Raw genomic sequence first — 22,887 nt, 5'->3', positions numbered from 1 at the left:
ACCTATCACAGACCTTGGTTTTACACCACATTCATCCTTCCTGTAATGCATTTGAAATTTGCAACACCCATCTCCTGTTGTTTCTATTTTTTTTCAGGGAGAAAAACAGAATGAAAACTAGGTTTTCATTCTAAAATTAAGTCAAAGAAATGCACTTAAAAGAGGGAGTTCCAAAAAAACAAGAGTTCCAAGGTTTAGGCTGGCCAGCAAAACAACTTTTTCAACAATATTGATAACTTTACTGTAGAAAAACACATTACACTACAGAATTGAATTTGCAAGCAGTTAATTTTTATTCCCATTATGTTAAAAAATTAAGTAGAAGTTACAGAACAGGCTTTCTAACTATATATATCTGAGCTGCTTCTGAGTGTTGTTAAGTGACTAACCTTGAAAGCCCCAGATTTTACAACATGACCTTCTGACACAAATATCACTGAGCTTGTAAATGGCTCACCCTTGATGGAATTTTTTCACAGGAAACACAAAGGACAAATAGTATATAAAAATACATTTGCCTTATTGAGTCAGATCAACAGTTACCAGCCCGGCATCCCATTTCTAACAGCAGTCAGTAACAGATGACTAAGTAAGAGCATAGAAATAGAGTCATCATGTAGTAAAACATTCCCCAAATACTCTCAGTCTTCAACAGTCTAGCTCCTGAATCCCTTTCGGTTGTGATCTACCTTTTTTGAGGAGACCAGAAATGCACACATAATTCAAGATGCAGGAGCATCATGGATACCTATAGCTGTACAATGTACAATTGCACTCTGGTTCTTGTTCTCTACTCCTCTCCTGACAATTCTTTTTACTCACATTTGGTTAACTGAGCATTGAGTCAGTGGAACTGCTCTATCATTGCCAATTTATACTTAAACAGCATCTCAAGGCACAGTCAGATATACTGTACCATGCTGATACATCAAACAAAATTTTTTTGTTGCTTTTTTTTTATGTGGGGTATTTAAAAAGGCAAAGAGTGCATAGAAAATACGGATATAGAAAACCTATTGAAGAAACAGGGCCATTTTACAATAATAAGGAAGAGATATAAACCACCAACTCTCACTGGAATTATTTTATAAAAGTTCTTGCTACTTTCTAAATAGCTTCCAGTAAAATATTATTAAAAATTAAAGTAGCATGGAAACATAATGAAACAAAGACTGTGATTTAACTTTTTCTGATTTCAAATTACTTACTTTGATCTGAGCAAGGGTATCACCAACTTTCACAAGTCTTTCATTGTAATACCACTCTGGTAGTCGTGGCTTATATTTGATCCAAATGTTAAACAAAGTATTTGCTCTAAAAAAAAAAATATATATACAGGGAAAAAGGTTTCAGATTAAACTGGCAGTAGACCTGTCATAACAAGTAAACAAATCAGGAAAACTTGAAAACTTCAAATTGTGAAAACTCCTTTCTTCCAAAACTATTTGAACTTCTACATATTTCAAAACAAGCGATCATTAAAACCAGACTTAACAGGCAGACAAGGACGTTTCTGGGTTTCATTTCTGTCACCAGTTTTTAACACACATTTTAAATAGCATGAATTTTCTCCTGTGTAAATTCTCATTAAAATGTCTTCACATTAATCCCCTTGTGTCGTTCAAGCACAGTCACAAGTGGAAAATCTGTCCCACCTTTCAGATAGTATTTGAGAGGTTCTGTTCGAAGAAACAATTTGATATCTTAAACTCAATGAATTACAGTTCATAGCAATTATTGGACTGGAAACTACAAATGCTATGAGCAGGAAGAAAATTCAAAACTAACAATAAGCACTGGGACTTTTTCAGAAAAGCATCCTGTTAGCAAATCATGACCAGTATTGACAGTGTTCACAGTCCCAGGCATCTCTTACATTTATTCTCTTAACAAATCACTTGTACAGAAACATCAGCAGAGTGCCTTGTGAAACCACTACAGCTAAAACATTTATAGGTAGCAATTTATGAGGCAAGAAAACAACTGAAGAAAGATAAATTAACATTTAAATAAATTAACATTTGAAAAAATATAATTCTAGCTGAATTGTCATGCTTAAACCAAAGCATAAATGTTATGCTTACTGGTATGAGGTGGCTGGAACTTTTCAACTTCTCTTAAAACAGGGATGGTAGACTAGAACACAAGACACTTTCTTACACTGTTTTATGACATTCAAGAATTTGGAATGCATTCTAAGAGTTTCTCACATAACTCTTCATTTTAGCTCATAAGAACACTCCCAATTAAAAAAAAAAGGCACAACAAGTAACATTTTTTCCACACAGAAAGCTATGAGCCACCTTCACAATTTCAAGGCAAAACAGATGGCTTTATGAGAAACCTGTCAAAATGATCTTTACAACAAAGAATTGAAACAATCATAATCCTCTTTTTTTTTCCCCAAAAGTATCATCTCAGCACAATTCTCAGTTCTTGAAAGTAAGCAGCAAGGAAATAAGTAGGGCATCCTAGAGGTGTATCCTAAAGGAAAAATGCAGTAACAGCACAAACTAGGCCAAAAGCAACAACTGGAATAAAATGTTATAAGGCATTTTTAAGGAGAAATTTTTTAAGGAAACCATAACCCAGTGTAATGAAGGGCACTTTCCAAATGGGAATGAGTCTCTCCTGGTCCATCCACAACAACTAACAGGCTAAGTGGGTACTGACTTCCCGTACCAAGAAAAATATTCCGTGCCGGTTAGGATCTGCAAAGAGCCTCCAAGGCAAAGGAATCTGTCAGGCAGCTGAGCAGACTTCCCTTGGACTATTAAAGGAAAAACCTAGGAAAAGACTTTCAGAGACAGAGATTTGATGGATATTACAGGGAAAGGGGAAAGCAGGGGGAGAAGGGGTAAAACAGATAGCAAGAATGAGCCTGGATAAAGCTCTGGAAAGGTGAGACTAGTACATTTCTTTAAGACTGATCAGCTGGGAAGTCCTCAGCAAAGGTCATCTTCATTTTTTGTTTTGAATGTTTATATTAACACACGAGATTCTCACACTTAATGAACAACTAACAAATCTGTAAGAAACTAATTTAGCAAAGTAGTGACAAACCTGACCAGACTTTCAGCTTCAGTGGGAAGATTAAGGTAAACTGATTCTGCTATGATGCCATGACTGACTACAAGTGAGTTCATGACCCAGGAATGTTTCTTTGACACAGACAAAAGAGGAGTGAGGCAGTTCCCAAACAGCTCCTCAGCCTTTCCTTTAAGTAGGTTGTAGGACACCAGAGTAACAAGTTAAGCAAGTAAATTCTTTTTAAAAATAGTGGACTGTTGGAGCTCAGAGGTGAAATTTCTTTATTTCCATCCAAAATAGAAAAGATTTCCCTAAGGTCAACTCATAATAGCGTGCACAGGATCAGGCCCACACGCCTGAAGTCTTTATTACAAGTATAAAGAATTCTCTGATACTGATCAAAAGACATCTTATTAAATAAGGGTGGCTAAGCCACACAACATGAGATAAAATCAATAGTTAAAGGTAATGCTTTGATGGCCCTGCTGCCAAGAGAAATGGGGTAAAACAACATCTTGTTTAGTTGAGGAAAAATTACTTTTGATTGCTATTTCTGACTGAAAAGACATGGGATGTACGGGCAGGTCCTCAGTAATTTTTGTTTCCTACATTAGAACATTTAAGTGCCTAAATTATGGCCTTTCTGTTGACCCATAAACACCAAAGGCTGAAAGAGCTGGAGGAATGAAGCTGATAATTTTATTTTTCTAAACCGAACACACTTGCCACATGGAAGCTCGCTCAAAGAACAAGAACACTTTGATCTCAACCCATACCAGTAAAGATACCTTGCCAAGTGACATAACAAAAAGTCTTTAGAGCATTTAGGAAAGCATTGGTAATAGTCATTACCTTCAGAAATTCTTAGGACTAGCCAGACTAAGGCTGGTTCTGCAAGCAGCACATGCTCCAATTTTGAGTTTTCAAACAATGAAGCAGTAGGGGAAAAAAAACCCTGAAATTTCATAATCACAAATAAATAGTCATGACTTTGCTAGCTGCCTGAACATATAAAAATAATCAGAGTGCCAGTCTTCTACCTCTGTATTGTCCTGACACAAATGAAGAACACTTGATTATGCAGTTACTGGGAGCTTCATGTTACACAACATTCCCAGTGCCCTGGAATTCTGGTAGGGATCATTACCACCAGTGACTTCTGGATAGAGTCAGTTCTCATCTCTATGATGAACAGTGCAGATTTCTTCATATGTGAAAATGCTCTCACAACAACCAAGGTATGCACAGTCACGGGTAACATACACAAAATACCAGTTTGAATAAGACAGAGCTTGCTTAGGTCAAAATATTTAGGAGGGTAAAGCAAAAAAAGGCTTGGGGACACTGTTCACAAAAACTGGTAACTTGGCACTATATTGCAAACACATCAGATTTAGCATGGCCACCTCCCAACCAGAAGATACAAGGAATGCATAGAAGAATTATTGTTGTCAATTTTGGTGGTGTCTGAAGAAGCCAAGTAGTGTTACTTCTTCTAAGGGGGCCTAGAGAGGATAGCTTTCAAAATAATAACACACATGAACTAAAGCTGGAAAAAAATAAGGTCTGAAACTACAAAACAGCTTCAAAATAACAAACCAGTGAAATCAGCTGCTGATGCAATATAAAAAGCCAACATACTGAGATTCAAAACACTAGAGGCAAAACCCTGAAGACTGATACCTGCATGATACACCTAGGCCTAGACCTGACAATGAACATGCCCCATAAACAAATTAGGAATCCACATAGCTTGGAATAAGAAAGATCTCCAGTTCAGACAAAGGTCAGGCTTCAGAATCTTGAGTACCTTCTGAAAATGCATACACTTCCTCCAGAGGGGTAATTTGTGGATTACTTCTAAGAAGCTACTGAGTGAAACATGCAAGGGTAGAAGCTGCACATAAGTGATAAGGAAACCACCCTGTAGCCTAACTCCAATGTTGTTTTTGAAAGAACTTTTGATTACCGTGCAGGGAAACTTGCAGGGTTTATGTTAAAGACCTGTAAATTTAGAACAGATTAGCATTCAGATTACAGTAACAGAAAATCAACTATTTACCTCAAAAGAAGTAGTTGAGCTCTTACATCACTCTGTACCTATGCAGCAGGGAGAGCTACATGAGAAATGCACAGTCTGTAAAAGACATATGCATGCACCATGAATCATACCCTGATTCCAGTCACTCTCTCTTAACTGTATTACAAAACCTCGACTTTTGCATACCCACTGATATGCATGTATGCGAGCAAACAAATATGCACTATTATACATGCCATATGCTCCGCCTGCATCTCTGTGTATAAAAATACACCAACGTAGACAGAGACATATGCACAAAAAGAGCTGTGTGGTGTTATCCTTGTGTAGCCCAGCATTTGAAGGCATTTACGTGCCCACAGTGCTCCCCTCGCAGTGTTCACACACACTGGTGGGCTGCCAGTCCCTCCAGCACCGGGAAGGGATTTTCCCACCAGGAAGCTCAGGCAGCTCCGACAGAACCAACAGTGGTGCTGCCAACTTCCACAGCACCTTGTGCTTTTTCCCTAATGCACCGACCTGTAGGCAGAACTGGGCGGGGGGGGGGGGGGGGGGAGACAAAAAGAAAAGAAAAGGAAAAAAGGAAACGGACTGCCGGTGCTTTGGCACAGCGCTGAGGAAGTCTGTTTGGTGGGCGAACTCATGGCTATGTCCCAGGCCAGGGCCCGCGGAATCCCAGCCCAGCCCGTGGATGCGGCGTGAGGGGAGCCGGGAAGGGAAGGCAAGGGGCGGGCGCGGCGCCGTGGCCGTGCCCGGCGGGCTGGGAAGGGCAGCCGGAGAGCGGCGGGGCAGCTTAAAGAAAAGAGCGAAGGAAGAGCGGTGCGGCCGAGAAAGGGAGCTGAGGCAGGGGCAGAGGGAGCGACGGCGCGGGGAGCAGGGGGCGACGGCTTGCCCTACCCGTGGCGGTGCAGGTCGTGCTGCGGCGGCTTGGCCTCCCCCGCGCCTCGCAGCCGCCGCAGGTCGCCCAGGACGCGCTGCAGCTCGCCCTCGAAGCTGTCCACCACCGGGTTGCCCCGCGCCACTGCCCCGAAGAAAGCGGCGTGAGGCGGCTGAGGCGCGGCGGGACCCGCCATGCTCGGGCCGGGCTAGCGCGGCGCTGTCTCCGGGCAACGGCGACGGGCAGCGGCCCCGAGGGGCACTCCTGGGCAAAAAGCGGGCAAATCGGAAACTGCCAGGCCGTATTTATGTTAGAGGAGGTGGCCATAGCAACCTGTGTGTTTGGAAGGTCTTTACAGGCGCTGTGGGAAAGAGGCTTGGGAGGGATGTGAAGGAAATTGACTCTGTTGCCATGTTGGTCATGCTGAGCGTAAGGCAGAGCTGAACTGAAAACATGAAAGTGAAAGAAATGTGGTGAAGTGAGCATAGAGCTTCTTAGCATTGATTGGAAGAGGATCAATATAGAGGGGTAAAGCGAAGAAACCCATGAAAAGTGCATCCAAGTGCACTTTGCATAGATGACAGCAAAGAAACTATCCTTCCAACAGCTGGAGATGTGCAGCACACTGAATTACTGGACTCAGAAAATACTGCATTGGCAAGGTCAAAGAAATGACATAGGAATCATCTAGATACTATTCTTCCTTGGGAAATTGGGAAGATGCAAAAATATGATTAATTTATGACTAACGTGTCTGACTCATTTTACACATTGATTTTTGTATTGTTACCTGCTGGGAGTTGTGTGATGCATTGTCCAACAGGCATTGTGTGACTATGAGAAGATCCAGTGACAATGGCTGTGTATTTAGGTAGGAACGATTTTAGAGCACAAGAGGGAATGGGTTCCTCAGATACCTGTGGAGGAGGTAGAAAATGAAGTGCAATGAAAAGACATGGCAAAAAGATTTTGATGCAGTGATTTAGAAATCACTGTTGTCGCAGACAAATTTTACAGAACAAATGAAATATGAGAACTTGGCTTGGAAAGCAACTACTGCAACATTTAAAGATTTTGCCTGTGTTTTGCCATGCTAACCAAAGAACTCCCTGTGATGGATACCAGATGACTAATAAAAGACTGGCCTCTTGGGAAAGGCAGCCTGTGCCACTGTAAGTATTGCTGGTGGCATCGGTTTCAAGTCCCTATGAAGTTCTGAGCTAGTTTGCCTCACTAGATGGTGCTGCATCCCAAAGGGCTGATACATTCATGGAATGCAGAGAGTGCTGTTCTCAAACCAGCAGTGCCTTGAAGCTTCAAGGGGAACTTGTGAGACTGGAAACGAGACTGCTGAGTAAAACTTTACATATCTCTAATATTTGGGTAGCAGATGGTGGAATGAATATAACATTTGCAATTTGGATTAGCTTTTCAGCCATAGAAACAAACTGAGTCAGGGAAACCAATATGAGAAAGGGAGGATAGACATTCCCCAAAGGGCAAGATTGCAGGGCTATGTCAAGATAAAGCTTTAACCACTGGGAGGTTAACCAGGGCGTAGCTGGTCAGCCAGCTCATGAAGAGTGTTTAGTCTAAAATTCCTGGGTCAGAGTTCAACAGGATCAAAGTATGTGTTCTCTGCTATGTGAAGGTTTAATGTATGGAGGGCAGTTCCAACCCTCTCAGCACCCAGGGTGGACGATAGCAAGGAGCTACACTGCCACAAATACTATGGTGTGTATGTTATTGCAATTCTGGGTTGCTTAAAATATTGATTCCTTTTTCACTGTTCTGGGGAAGACTCAAGTTTAAACTTCAGATAGTCTCCATTTAACATTTAGTTAGTTGAACATTTAATTGGGCCCAAAAGTCAAAAAGGCTTATAGATAAATGATTAGAACTTTTTAATTTCAGAAGTATAGATTCTTCAGAGGCATTCAGCTTGTATACTCCAATCTTTACAGAGAAAAGCTTGGTGTATACAAAACAGTAAGAGACTGATGGCTACTGAAGTTGTAACCATGATGAAATTATTTCCACAAAAAATGGAGCATACCTGTATGACTTGGAAAGTTTATAGCAATTCTTTGAATTACATTACATTAGGGTCCCTACACCCTAAAAAAAGTGATCTCTTGATTGGAAGGCTAATTATTTATTCATCATTGATAGATGAATATTTAGATAGTAATTTGAATTACAGTAACATTAGGGAGAAAGTAGGATTGATTATGGATTGTTGGCATGGACAGGATCCCAATAAATGGAACTTATGTAAATCCACTGACCCAAGCAGAGAGGGTACAGCAACCTGTGAGTTAATACCACCAGGTCAGATAGAAAGAAGCTGCTTCAGAAATAGAAGAACCCACAAAGAGTTAACTTAGTCAAAACCCATATAGGAAGTGTCTGTTCTTGTGGCTATGGAGCCAAGAGTGTGTTTGAGCTGGAACAGGGGAAAGCTTTGCTGTTAACTCATCAAGCTGTCTGCTTACTTCTCATGTGTCAGTTTCACTTGTGTGAACAGCAGTGGTTACTGAGAGCAAACAAAGGGGGGAAACACTGTGTGATCACAGAAGAGTTGGGCAGGAAGAGTGTGCAGTGATATCTGGGTAAAGGGGCTGAGGTAATGTCTGCTGGGCCCTATCTAGCACATCAATCGAAGTTTGTTTCCTATGGATAATTCTGAGGTGAATGTTCAGATCCCTTTCTAGGATTGTTGTAGTAAATGCACACCTGAATTACAGTGCCTTTAGGCTTTGCTGGTTGATACTCAGAGACAAGAGGCAGCCATGGGTGCTGTATTCCCAGACTTCTGCAGGGTAGCTTGACAGTCCCCAGAGGTTTGAAAGAGCTACATTTTTATCATCTCTTCCTTGATGCTTTCAGGAAAAATAGTCTTGAAATTATTCTGTGCCATCACTTAGTATCTTCAGGCTGATAGGCTAATAAAGACATGAAAAATTAAAATAATGCTTGACAAACTTATGTACTATGTATTCAGAACTGGAGTCTTCATTTACTCTACTTGCAGTATGCCTGCCTGGTTCTATGAGCCACTGGGAATCCACTTGGGGTAGGGAATTCCCCTTTGAGTAGGAGTGAATTGTTGGATTCAAAAAATAGAAGAAAATCTAGAGAAAGAAGCAATAGCAGGTGTGTACTGATTCTTATGGAGAAATTCAGTTTGTGAGTTAGTCAAGCAAAATAAAGTCAAGGAAACACAATGTCTTACATGACAATACAGCATCTGCTATTCACATGGTATAGGGGAATCATATATGACACAAAGTAATAGCTCTAAGTTATCTGAAAAAGGTCCATTAAAAAGCATCAGATAGCGGGAAGAAGTGAATTAATGCCAGGAGCACTGTCACTTTATAAATGTGAAGAAGTTGTCCAATGGCAGGGGGAAAAGGGAGAACTTGTACTGAGCTTACAAGAGGCAAAACACATGCTGGAATTAATTTATCTTCCAAATAATTAACTGCACAGGAAGCAGAGAGGTGCAGCAGACCTGCAAGCCTTTTGCTGTCACCTCCTGTAGCACTTGTCTATACCTACAGTTAGTAAGTCAGATATGGGAATACTGGACCTTTATGGGCAGCTGTGAGAGATTATAGTCATCATTTCCTTCCCACCTCCTTGCCTTGCTTCTGGGCTGGTTTTGGTAAAACTGCTTGTGGCTTACTTACAATGTCTTTAGACTCAGATGCCTTACTTAAATCTGATTTAACATGCAATCAAAATTTGTGTATTCCTACCTTTATGTTAGGACTGCTTACTACCTTCCCATAGGAAAGTTAGTGAGGAGATGAGAGACACACTGTCACATTTTGACAGCATTTGTCTTTTTTTGCTGTACCGTGAAGAAACATGTTCATAACTAGGAAGATAAAATGCTTGATTGCAAAGGTAGGGAAATGTGAAAAGATGGTGGAAATGGCTTACTTAGGACACCATAAAGCTTTTCAAACAAAGCAGCAGTTCAAGTCCTTTACTGAGACAGTGACACGTGTGTAAAATATTTCAGGACTCTTACTGTCAGTGAGCAGTAAAATTTGTCAGACAATGGCATGGTCTCTGAACTCTGGAACATAGATTGAAGTAGCTGAGGCGTATGTGTCTTTTGACAAGCAACTGATGGTCTTTTAATATATAGTGAAAGCAGATCAGGGACAGTTCTAGTGCAAGTGAATGCTAAGAGAAGGAAAATAGTAAGTTTTTACTTGAAAACCATTCTGGGCTTCCTTTCTGATCTAGTTCGTCGGTGTTGTAAGAGGAAGGGAAAAGAGTGATGAACACAAGAAAGAACTGCAATGACTGAGAGCTATGCCAGTGCCAGGTTCTTATGGAGCTGCATTCAAGCTTGGGGTGACAGTTGTCTCTGTGTTTTCATTGTATCATATGAAAGGCTTCAGTGCCAAGCTCTAAAAAGGAAGTGAGAGCTTTCAAGGTTATAATATATAAAAGTTTTCTTTTTCTTTTAAAATCTGAGTGTGAATGCTCACAAAAGGTTTTCTTGGTTTCCTTTTATCATTAGGAAAGTATTTTTAGGCATATAAATTAATCTCAGTTGACTTGCAGAAAATGGGAGAAATCTGTGCAAAGTGATCTTGTTCAGCCGATTTTTGCCCCCACTGCAAGGAAAGTGTAGGAGTTCGTAATATTTGTGTGAACAATCTGTGAGATTTGACTCACCCACTCAGGTTGTATCGTTATGCATTGAGTGGGTTAAGCAATCTCTGGGGAGGGAGATACAGCAGGGGTTTTATATAGCTGCTTGAGTTTTAAGAGGTTTAAATTGAAACATGACAGATTCTGAGATCTGCAATATGGACTTAAGTACCAAAGGTAGCAGTTGGAAATATGAAAGCCTGTGAGTGACTTTGCAAAAATGGAAATGTTGCTTCAAGGAGAGAGTTTGCCTACAGTTCATGTTATTTTCTTTGGTTTTTTTAAGATATACTTTACTCCAGTTTACAAGTCAATTCTACTCAAGTAGACATCAATTGATGATGAGCTTATTTTGGAAAGACTTCTAGGAATCTGCCAATATTTCATCTGAGAACATACTCTTTTCAGTTCACTAGAAAGATCATGGAGGAAAGTTCGTGTCTCACTCAAAGATCTTGTCTCAAATCTGAGAAAGCTGTTGGGGTTCTTCTGATGAAGAAGCTACACCTACAGCTAGTTTAGAGCAATAGTAAAGATGTCTTGCAAAAAAGCCCTGTACATCCCTTCCAATCATGAAAAAGTGAAACTGTGCACAAGATTTTTTGTGATGTGTGCATGGAAGCTGCATCTTAGAAACACACTAAAAATGTGGAACTCTTAGATGTATGTATAAAAGAGCCAGAGGGGGTCCTTAGCTAAAGACAACATCCAATTTATTGAGCAGAGATGGTCAACATAGTTTTTTTTTCCATGGAATGTCAAGTAGCAGAGATGGAGTCTGGAAATTATTTCCATTTTAGGTACATTCAGCTTAAGGTGATTGCTAGGTAGGCATCTAGTAGTTAGATTTGATTTTGGAAAAAAAAAGTGCTGACATGTTTGGTTTAAAATACATTTTCTTAATTTTATAAATATTTTCAAGACAAACATTAAATGAGAGAAAGTATAGCCTATTCCAAGAAATAAATTAGTTCTGAAGATCTTCCCAAATTCTCCTGAAGCCAAGTATGACAGTGCATTTTTATTCATATTCTCCTGACACACATTTGCTGTTTATAATTCTGAGCTGCTGCAAATGCTGTAGACAGAAATGATCCTGGGGAAATTACACTATTGTTTGTCTATATAACTCCTGAGCAGCCAAATGCATCCTTATCATAACTCTTTCTCTGTGGTGCATTTGGCCTGGGAGTACTCACAGGATCAAAATAGACTCTTCTAGGAATTAACTGTTGGCAACAAAAGGACACCTAAAATAACCTGGTGATGCCCTCCAATATTTTTAGATCAATGCATTTCTGTTCAGGCCTTTTCTTACTGCATTACAGTATGAATTTTGAAACTTTTTGACACCATTGCTTCCATTTTCCATTCTTACTAGTTTCGCATTTGCTTGCAAGAATATTTCACTTCAAGGTCAAAGTATCTGCTGATTGAGGTTTTTTCAAGCAGCTGACAGAAATTGTTTTGGACAATAGCCTGACCTTGGACTAGGAGATTTAGCAGCCTGGAAGTCAGCAGTAGAAAATGGCGCAATGTGGAAGACTAATTTTTTGGTTATTAAGCATTGCTTATTCAAGGAAGTAGGAAAAAAAATCTTTGTTTTCACATAGTTATTTGGATTTTTCATATATTTCAATACTTAAAAAAATATTCGATGTAATTATATTTTATAGTTTATTTTTTCTAATAATATAAGCAATTCTGATATTTTGATATGTATTATTTCTGATAATGATATATGTAATTATGTAGTTGTGAACTTTAATCTTAATACTTTAGAATTTTAGAAAGTTAATGTTTAAGAACAAGTAATTGTTTTGCATTCTACATACATGGGAAAAGATTAAATAAAAATAAAATTGTAATCTTAACCTTTTCTCCCTCAGAATTTCAAATTAACAAAAGTGAACAATTGTCTTTTCTTTACATGATGACACCTTGGGAAAACCAGAAATTGCTATCAGCATTTTGCCGTGTTTAATTGATGCAATAACAAAAAATGGTTAGATCTTGGCCTCACAAATGTAGATTAAATTTTTGTAGTAAGTTGTAAAAATTTTACTAAAATGTTTTCAGGTGGACATAAGGTTCTTCATCTGCTAAATACAGATATTAAAATGACCTTTTTTTTTACTCAGTGGATCTACTTCATCTACTGTCATATTTATTACATTTAGAGACAAAAACATGGTATTTACTTTTGTAGAATCAAAGTAAATGGGCTAGATTGTATTCCTTCTTCTGTATTGTTAGCAATAGACTTGCTTCATAAATTATCCTTAAAGAAGAAAATTTTATTATGTTGTACCTGTATAATTCTATTATAAGACTGACAGAATGGTTCCTTAAAGAAGGCAGACAGAACTTTTCTGAAGTAAAACATTACACATCCATCTGGGTTAGCACAAAAAATAACTTAGATGTAATTTTGTTATCAGAAACACAATCACTAGGTCTCAAACAGGAATTTAAAAATTCCATGATAATTTGGAGGTGCACCTACATCAGCAATTTGGCTGTGATCAAGAGTACACTTCTGTAGTATTGCCAGTTCTGCAACAGCTGCATGTTACAGAATGATCTGGAGTGCACATTGGTTGGACTCCCTCAGAATGTACCCAAGCTGAAATGTGCACTCCACGAGCACATCTGACATCTTCCAACTAATACCAGACATTCAGTCTCTAGGAAGAGACTAGAACAAGTTCAAGGTAAAACCCCCAAAAAGTGCATTATGCAAACATCTGGTCTCCGTGACTAGTTGTTTCACAGTACAGATCTGCTCTGATTACCCTTTTTCTTGTTTTTCTTGTTAATATAGCCATAGACTACTTTGTTAATTGGGAAAAAATTTTCTTTTGAAGTGAGATGAAAACCAATTATGCCATTTCTGGAGAGTTATTTTTTAAAATATTTATACTTGAAGACACAGCCTAAGACACCACTGCTATCTCCACTTTTCTTTCCAGACAGAGGAGAGGGAAATGCTTACAAAATTTAAGGCACAATTTAAAGATTTTTCACTTGTCGCAGAACTACATCTTCTGTCTGTCTTCAAGAGCTAAAGAGAAGATTTCTAGTGCCTCCTCAGTACCCATTACCATAGAGGACAAAACTGTAGTGATTACAAGTACCTAATGAAACATGTCAGTGCAATGTGTATGGTGTCATATCAGTTTCCAGATTACAGTTTACAAACAGGCCCTATGCCCCTGGTTTGTTGTTTGTCTCATGATTTAGTTAAGAAAAAAGGACCACTTCATTAAGCTCTGCTACAAAAAGTGTTCTCAAGCTCTGGAACAACATCCTTTTCTTTATATGTTTGGTTTATTTCCTTAAACTGATAAACTTAATGCTTCATACACTTTCCTAGGAGCCTCTGTTTTTTCTAGGCCACTCTCCATAGGCCACCTGTATGTAAATGCTGTCCCTCAGCCAGAGACCACTGTCTGTGCAGCTCGGCTGGTAGGCAGCAGATCAGTCACTGACTGTACGACTCAGTGTGATGGCTCTGATCACACCGTTTCACTACAATCATTTGCAGGGCCTGAGAGAATAGAGAGCCTGCCCTTATCATGCAGCAGATATGCACGGTTCCTCCAGAGAGCCTATAATAATTTCCTTAAAACACATACTAAGATGCATGTCTGAGAATAGAGTTTATCCTACTATAATGATGCTCCTCCTGTTCGTTCAGCTGTCCCAGCAATACCTACCTAGCCCTTTTCAGCATTTATATGATCTACAGTTTATAGGAGCCTGATCATTCAGGGAGAGTGAAAATTGATGTGTTTTCAGGAAAGCATAAGAAGAAGAGGAAATGAGTTAATCAGTGCCATAACACCAAATCCCCATTTCACTGAGAGGTCAGATGACTGTTGCCAGTTCTGATCTGACACCAGATGCAGCGTCTGAGCCAGCTCTAATCAGGCTTAGCCACTTGGCATAGCACTGATCTGTGTAGAAATACCAAAACAATGTAATTACAGCAGAAGGATGTACCAGAACAGTCTGTCTCTGAAGTCAGTGTATCTGGGATCATGCTGTGTATTTCTGATCGGGTGCTACTTTGTGTAGTGTGGGTGCACATTTAATGGCCAGTACTCACAGTACCACAGGTGCACAAAGTGAAGGATCTGGGAATGTACAAGCATGGAGATGACAAGAGGGGAGAGACTGTTTTTAATGGGATGCAGAAGCTGTGATTTGCCTTGTAAAGCTGAAGGGCTGTAAGATGTGGCATCTGGCACACAGGGAAAAGGAAGTGTAGTAGATGATAGTACAACTTCTGTTGTCGTTGCACAGGATGGAAAAGAGCATGTGACTGGTATTCTCTTTTCAGGGCAGAAGAGGAGGGAGCCCAGATAGAATATAGGTATTCACAGAAAGCACTGGACAACAAGGCAAAGACAGAATAAAGAAGTGAAGGGGAGGAATCAAGAGGAACAGGAGAGGAAAGGAAAGGAAATGGTCTGCAGCATCCTAAGGGTCTGTGATGTTTAAGACAGGGTCCTCAGGAGGAGAGTCTTCCCTTAAGAAAAAAGAAATTATGCCTTTAATACTGATGGAAGTAGGTCTCTCAAGTACAGCTCCAGAGGTTGCTTAGGATGGTAAGAGACAGTCTGGACAGAAGATGAAAATACATGGGGAAAAAACCCCTTCAGAATCCTTTCTAAAAAGGATACTTTCATATATATTTGTTGTGGTCAGGTGTTTTGGGCAAAGAAAAGGATAAAGTTACCTGTGGCAACTTTAGTCCCTAGACTCTATTTTTCAGATCTAAGTTGGGCAAACTTCCCTTTGATAACAGCAACACTGACTAGTACCTAGCTCCAGCTCCATACCTGCTAGTGATGCTGGCTGCCTTCAGACATTAAAAGGGGAGTTCCAGGCTCATTTTCTAGGGAGAAGAGCTTTAATTCTCGAGATGGTTTTTTGGTGCCAGGGGTGTGGAGGGGTAGAGCTGGCTGGTTGGTTCTTTTGGATTTGTTTTATTTTTTTCATTTGGTTGGGGTTTTTGGGGGGGATGTTTTGTTTGGATTTTTTCTTTTCTTTGGAAAAGCTTTTGCACTGTTTAAAAATAAAAATTAGGACTTCTATCAGAGGCAACTGCTCCTACAGTTTCCATTAGCTAAGCTGTTCTTTGGAGCAGTAACTGGAATAGAAGGCAGAGAGTGGGAGTGCCGAATGGGAAGGCGAAGGGCCCTGGCAGATCTCTGCAGTGCACGTGGAGCTCCCTCAAGTCTCTGACTTACATTTTCCAAGTCAGAGATTTCAGGGTTGATGGTGGTAATTATGTACGCTGGGTACAACAGAGATCTGAGATAAAGAGATAATGGTCTTATTTATAACAAGAGAAAGGCAGTAGCTGAGAGCAACAGAAGAAGAAAGCAAGAAGAAAGGAAAAACATCAAGTGGGAGTCGGTCAAGGCATATATTTTAGCAATGGTGCTGGAATTTCAGGTCTTTAAACTTCTTCAACAGGTGATACTTCCTCTCTGGGACTCTGTAGCTATTAATATGGAAGCGAGACATTAAAATGTAGAGAGACAGTCTGGCGCTTAGTCCCTGAGAAGTTTGCAGACAGGGAGCTGTGGGAAACTTCCTCAAGGAAAAGTGTTCTGCCCTGAGGCTACAAATGGTGGAACATATTTTCAGGGTTGTTCCTAAGAGAAGGGGCCTAGGGAGGTTCAGACCAAAATGATCTTCTCTCCATTATTGAGCTTTAAGGGGTCCCACTGTGTTTTGGAAGGCTTGAAGATGTTGCTGTTCATAAGTGTCATGGGATGACTTTTCAGGTTCACCCTGTTGGAGCCTGAATGATTTGATAACGCCTACACTACAGCCTAGGGATGTCTCTGTACATTATTAACTTTTGCAGTAATACATTTGTTACCCAGCTTTGGCCTGATGACTGCATTTTGTGTCCTTTTTTTCATTGATTTTTTTTTTTTACTTTTCTTCTTTTTTCAAATCTTGCCATCTAATATGAGGTGATTACTACACTTTAATAGCTGAAATTACTGCAGCATTTTGGAAGTAAACAGTTGATCAGTAGTTAGCTGAATACAATTCCCTTTCAAAGGCCAGTTACCCAATGACAGGTCACCCGTGGAGTTAAATAATATCAGCAGCAGCCTGAAGCTTTTCTACAGTGTACTATTCAGTGAGTAGATAAATTTGTTAGACTTCAATAATAATAGTTCCTCAGGCATCATTATTAGGTATAAATATATTCCTTGGTTTTTTTCTGTTCTATGCATTTCTGTAGCACCTCTATTACAATAATTTAGTACATCTCTATCATTTGCTTTGACTGTTATTTTCAATAGATAATACCTCAAAAGTATATACAATTAGACTGCTGAACAATGCAAACCACAAGAGACATTTATAGAAATGAAAAAGAAAATACAAGCTAATGGCTAGTTCAGCCCTCATTAAATACAAAATGTAACAGTTATGGTAAGGTTTCCAAATTCCTTAAATGTCCTATATAGCCTAAGGCCTTTTTTTTCAACCATAGAGCTGTGCAGCTCCTCCATTTAATGTGCACAATAACTGTTCAGAGGAAAGGAGATTTTTACATTTGCAGGTGCATATGCATTCAGTAAAACAGTCCCCAGCATCTGGTGAGTAAAGTTCTCGAGATCACTTCTACCTCAACAGGACCTGCAGAACTTAGAAACACACTGATTTCTGAATGCCCTTGTAAAAGTCACTGTGATGTCAGAGACATTTTTATTTTATCTCAACTCAATTTATCCTGCTCAGCACCTCAGGCATCTTCTCTTCAGTAGTTATTTGACATCCATCATTAGTGCACACTATCAGGATGTTCTAGTGCAAAGCACTAAAAAGCATCATGGTAAATGATTGTATTATCAATATCATTTTAAAAACTTATCACAGCACCTGCCACATGACTGTGTTTCAATGGGATAAACTGAAGCAAAACAAATATCTTAATTTTACTTCTCTAGTTTTTGAAAGAAACAGGAAATACAAAAGGAAATTAAAACATCCAGCACTCTTGGTAATAATTCTCATAGGCGTTTGAAAAACAGTCACACAGAAGAGAATATGTGCAGAGTCAGAGACTGCAGTGACCTCCCACACTGCCAAGTTCTTTAGAATTACTGAAATTATAAACAAAGTAAAAGCCCTTCTTTCCCAAACAGCCGCCTCGATGGCACTTGTTTCCACATTCCGGCTTCTGTCGCTGCAGCCCACACTTTCTCTGTTGCTAAGTGCTTTAGGCTTCTGCAATATGTTCCAGCAGCTCCCTATTTCTTTCAGATCTCCAAATGTGCTATCAGCTGAGAGCAGAATGTCTACGTTTATCTGACATGGCAGGAAAAAAAGCTTAAACTGTACAAATTACAGATTCTTAAAGAACACTGAAATTTTCCATAAGAAAAAAAGGTCTTTGTAATCTTGCATGTCCTTTCATAACATTTTGTTAGAACATGGTTTCAATTCACAGTAGGATATAGGAGGGATGAGGGTACATTATGGCTTCTGGGAGCATCTGTGACTAAATCTTGACTGTAAGTGACAACAGCAGCACAGAGCACCAGGTACTTGCAGATGCTTACATCAGTGCTGTCACTGAGCTATGCAAATAAAGAAGGTCATAAATAAATGGAAATCAAAGGAAAAGTGGGGGGAAAAAAGACAATACAACAGTTAAGAATTTATAAAATTTTGTAATTATACTGGTAAATATAGACTGTTAGATCTTTTCATCATTCTGGCTTAAACAGTGTTTGGTTTCTTCTACCCTCATAGCAGGCACATAGTAGCTTCCATTCAGGAGAGAATGATATTGTCATAGTTATTCACCCAGCTATGTCTGTCTTTTTTTGTCTTGATGAGTAGGCATCTTCCTGAGTGCAGTTTTCAGTCTGTGTGCCTTTGCCCACCCTGGGGTACAATTCCACAGCTCTCCCTGTATCCTTGGCTACAGTACCAGCATCCCTACTATTGTGATTGCTAGCAGGTTTTGCTTTATGTCTTTCATTCAAGATAAGCAATATTAGCTCTTTAATAGTGATTAAAGAGCTAACATACATAATTAAACTGTGTGGGCATCCCTCTTACCAGATACAAGAAACATTCTAGGTACATTTTTAGGTTAGATTTGGCATTTCCCAAAGCCAGCTCAAGGTACAGGAAATGTAAGCAGTATTTTCAGGAGAAAGTAATTCAGCACATAAGGAGTGGATTGGTACAATGAAATAGTTGATGCTAAGGCCCCTCATTTTTCCATAATTTGTGTTTTCAGAGTTTATTCTGGATTATATTTAGTCTGGTCACCGGAGCCAAACACCTCCGCTACACATGTATTTCAAAAGCTTTCTGAGAAGAAGTGTTAGGTATGTGCTAGAAGACCTTGTGATGATGCAGCTCACATGCTATTTTGGAACCTCTTGTCCCCATTAGCACTAGGGTGCATGTGGAGCAGACTTGAAGCACAGCTTCTATTTTCATTTCCTCCTGAAGGAATTTGGTTTGTATGCACCAAAACCACTTTGAGAACTGAAACACCAAGTGGTAAATGGAGACAATGACAAGATTTTCCCCCAAACCGCACTGTTGCTTTGGAACTGATTGCTAATGTGGACACAGCCTTTGACAGGTGATGAGGGAGCAATTTGCTGGTTCTGCTAGGCCCTAGGAGAGAAGATCAGCTGCATTAGGCTGAATCTCTTCCCTCCATCTAGACCACCTTTCAATATCACTGCAGGCCTTCCTGCTCTTCTGTCAGCGCTCTGTTATTCTTTTTCCCACATCCATTCTCACGTTGAAAAAGATCCCTGGCCTGCCCCATTACCACCCACGTGGAAGGTGCAGGAAGTGATCTGTGGCTGCAGAAATTATGCAGGCTGTAGAGCAAGGACCGACAGCTGCCTGACATATGAGCATAGAAATGCCATAGCCAAAGAGAAGTGAGAAAAGAGTGTCTCTAGGATTAGGTGGGCATACACAGGTTGGTAGAGAGGGGTGTCAAAGTCCCCATGGCTGCCAAAGCTCTGCTGCTTTTTTTTTTACATCTCAGCCTCCTAAAACATCACTGGCAATTCATAGTACCCTAACATTTCCCTGAAACAAACAAACCAAAAAAAAAAAAAGACCCCTCCCAGTGTCCCCATTTCTTATTCTGAAATAGCTCGCTTGCTACTGCTGCAAATTTAGATTAACTACACAAACACAAATTTTCTAAAACCATGTTTCTGCAACATACTTTCCCTCTGCCTCATTCTCCCTACACAGAGGGTAAGAGAAATTCTTGTTAAATCTGTCTGGTTTCTCTTGGTCCCTGGGCCTCTTTTTTGCCTCCAGACATGTTGTTTTAATAACTGTGTGCTGAGACAAGAGGTATCTTGCCTCTGCCTTCATTCCCTCAGTTAGCCTGCACCTGAGGCCACAGCTGATAACTACTCTTTTCCTTAATCAAAACCCAGGATGGGATGTTCTGTTGCTTGACATCTTAAAAGCTTCTTGTGGAGGGCTGGGGTTAGGACACCCTCCTCCCTCCCCTAGTGTTAAATGGCCTGGTTTATTTTGATGCAGAGAATACCAGTCAAGGCAGGCAATACGCAGCAAGTAACAACTACAAAGCAGTGTAAAAATCAGCTGAAAGGCACACTTCATCCCTTTCTACCCAGACAAATTATTGGCACAGCCCCACCAACCACATAAGGAGGGACACACAGCCCCTGCATTACTCTACTTCCTGCTTCTTTTCCCCTGAAGTGCTGGTTAAACTAAGTAGATTTTACAGTGTAGTCATATGCTCAACTTGCTAATAATCAGCTCAGTGTAAATATCAACAGAGTGCTGCAGAGAAGCTCAAATGTCATCGTAACCGTTCCCTTGGATCACTTCAGCTCGGTGAGGAACAGAGAGAACAAAGGTGCCAGAGGACAAACAGGTGCCCTACAGCAAGCATGGAAGAGCAGAAAGGAGAGGCAAAGCAGTGAGAGAGCTGGTAAAGCTACGGTCTCCTGCAGTGTGGAAAAGTAGTGCCCTTCAGAGCAGCTACAGATCCACACAAGGTGATAGCAGCAACACAGTTTTCAAGATTTTTCTCTGTAAAAAGACTGGGATGAAAAAAAATGACAAACCAGAGGCAGTAGTAAAAAGAGTTTTGCTTTCAGCTGACAAGGGCCAAGAGCATTAAGTGTTTATGTAGTTCATGAACTAGCATCCAATTAAAACAAAACCAAAAAAGAAACATCCAGCTGCAAGGACAGCCATTTGACATCTTTGCTGATAGGCTCCAGTGAAGGACAAGGAATGAGAGGCAGAAGTGACCTGTATCTCATGCCTAAGATGATCAACCTAGGAGGCACCGAGATGTTGTATTGCAGTGCCGTGCTTGCTACAATTGCAGAAGGAAAGCTCTCACCTTCCCTTGCAATAACTAGAAATGTTTCTTGAAGGGCAGTATATACAGATGCAGTGTATTCCCTGAACTCTATTCTTGGTATGTTACTAAGATACGACTGTTTCTATGGAGAGCTTATTGCTAGGCAAAATAAACAGTTTTGATGAATTATAAAAAAGGTAAATTAATTTTTCAAAACAAAATATTGCGTGAGAAGGGTAATGATATGAAATCACAACAATATCGAATTTCAAGTACATAGTTACCTCCTCTTTTTTATTCTTTTTTTTTTAATTTCTAGTAGACATTTATCCTAAATTCTATGTGGTCTACAAAGTGATATTAATTACTGTCCTGCAAAATACTTAACTAGCTCTAAAACTGTGCATGTAGTGGCTACAAAAGCTCTGATGAATTTGCATTTGTTTTTAAAAGGTAACTATAATTGTGTAGCAATTTTCTGTGGAGTAGAAGTGTCCGCATGACCAGGAATATGCCATGTTGTGAAGTGAACAAAAGAGCTTTGAAATGAAGAATGGTAAAGCAAAGGAGAGAACAAATAAGTATGTTAAATAAAGCTCACCATTTAATTTTAACATGCTTCTGTGGTAACAGCTAGACTCTACAGATGACAACTAATAGATATGTGGGGGATTGTGGCATTCCTGCTTCTTTTTTGTTTATAGCTCTAATTATTTTCTACTGTGCTGAAACAGACCTTGAAAAATGCTGTGCTTGACTTAGAGAATAGTTTAGTTGATCAATCAGTGATTTGGCAAAGCCAGCAGCTACACAAAAAGAAATTGGTGAGAAATTCCATACTTAAATCGATCTGAATTCATGAGTGATTTTTTTTTTAATCTTTTCTTGTAGAAATTATTAATCTCATTTGAAGATGCACTTTGGTATTTTCAGTGTCAGAAATATTCTGTAGGTTACATACCAGTTTAATCAATTGTCTTAACCTTAAATTCACATGTAGCTATGTAAATTTCTCACTGGCACTTAAGAGGAAGCATTTCTTTCAATGAGCAGATAGAAGCAGCCATCTGTATTCTTCTGGTTTTATGCCACCCTTATTTCTCTCTCACTTGGTTGGAGTCTTCCAAATCTAGTACCAACATATAAAGATTCACATGGCTGCCTAAAGCAGAAGGATTCATAGGACAGCAAAAATTAGTTAAGAAAAACCTGACTGAGGCTGTGCCAATTAAAAAAAATATTACAGACCTCAGCACTTGGTCCTTGCCATGTGCCAGAGGGTGCTGTCCCTAGGAGGCGTGGCAGAAGAAGCTACAGGCATCTGACTCACCTGCCTCTATGTCCTCACCGGTGGTTAAGGCTAATTGCCACACTGTACAGGGAAATAGCTATGGCTCTGTCTCCTCTCCCTCAGGGTGTAACAACTTTCTGCAGAAGGGTAGGGCAACTAGCTGGGGCAGTTAAAAAATAACATCTTAATTCTACCTATCTCCCCTGCGTACTTAGTGTTGTTAAGATTATAAGATGGTAAAAGTCTTTGGCCTAGACTGAAAGATAAAGCCCCACATCTACTTACTTCCTACTTTCTTGCATTCATGTTCCATATCTTCTCTCCTGCATTCTCTTTCATCCATCCCAGCTCTCCTCCTGTCCCCCTTCTCTATCTGTAGTGCTTCTTTTGCAAAGGCTATCTCCTACTGACATCCCAAAAGCTGCCATTATGAATTTCAAAGCAGTCAGCCAACCAACCAGCTGCCAGTGTACAAAAAACTCCAAAATATAGTTGATCTGAGCATGCACAGGGATCTCTAGAATATATAAGAAAGTCTCTGCACACAGAACAATGTGTGCAGTACTCAGTTCTCACTGAGGTAGCCTGTTTCC

At 39.8% G+C, this 22,887-nt stretch overlaps 1 protein-coding gene across 4 annotated transcripts in view; it reads right to left on the bottom strand.

Moving 5' to 3' along the window:
• Positions 1-6,325, bottom strand: part of CFAP54 (cilia and flagella associated protein 54) — a 92,165-nt gene extending 85,840 nt beyond the window's left edge. For 3 of the 4 annotated variants that reach the window (XM_085046960.1, XM_085046968.1, XM_085046976.1), the window contains exons 1-2: positions 5,969-6,322; positions 1,209-1,314 (exon numbers count right to left, since the gene is read on the bottom strand). In XM_085046960.1, coding sequence (XP_084903086.1) covers positions 1,209-1,314; positions 5,969-6,144 — 282 coding nt within the window. In that variant the 5' untranslated portion in view covers positions 6,145-6,322. Of the gene's footprint in view, positions 1-1,208; positions 1,315-5,968 lie in introns of all 4 variants that reach the window. The other variant, XM_085046981.1, reaches the window with a different exon arrangement.
• Between the last annotated feature and the right edge of the window lie 16,562 nt (positions 6,326-22,887).

The sequence above is a fragment of the Lichenostomus cassidix genome, chromosome 1Aa (genome assembly GCF_008360975.1).
Source record: "Lichenostomus cassidix isolate B80296 chromosome 1Aa, HeHo_3.0, whole genome shotgun sequence".
NCBI lineage: Eukaryota > Metazoa > Chordata > Aves > Passeriformes > Meliphagidae > Lichenostomus > Lichenostomus cassidix.
Note: the sequence above shows the minus strand (reverse complement) of the source record. Positions and strands in the feature narration are given on the sequence as shown.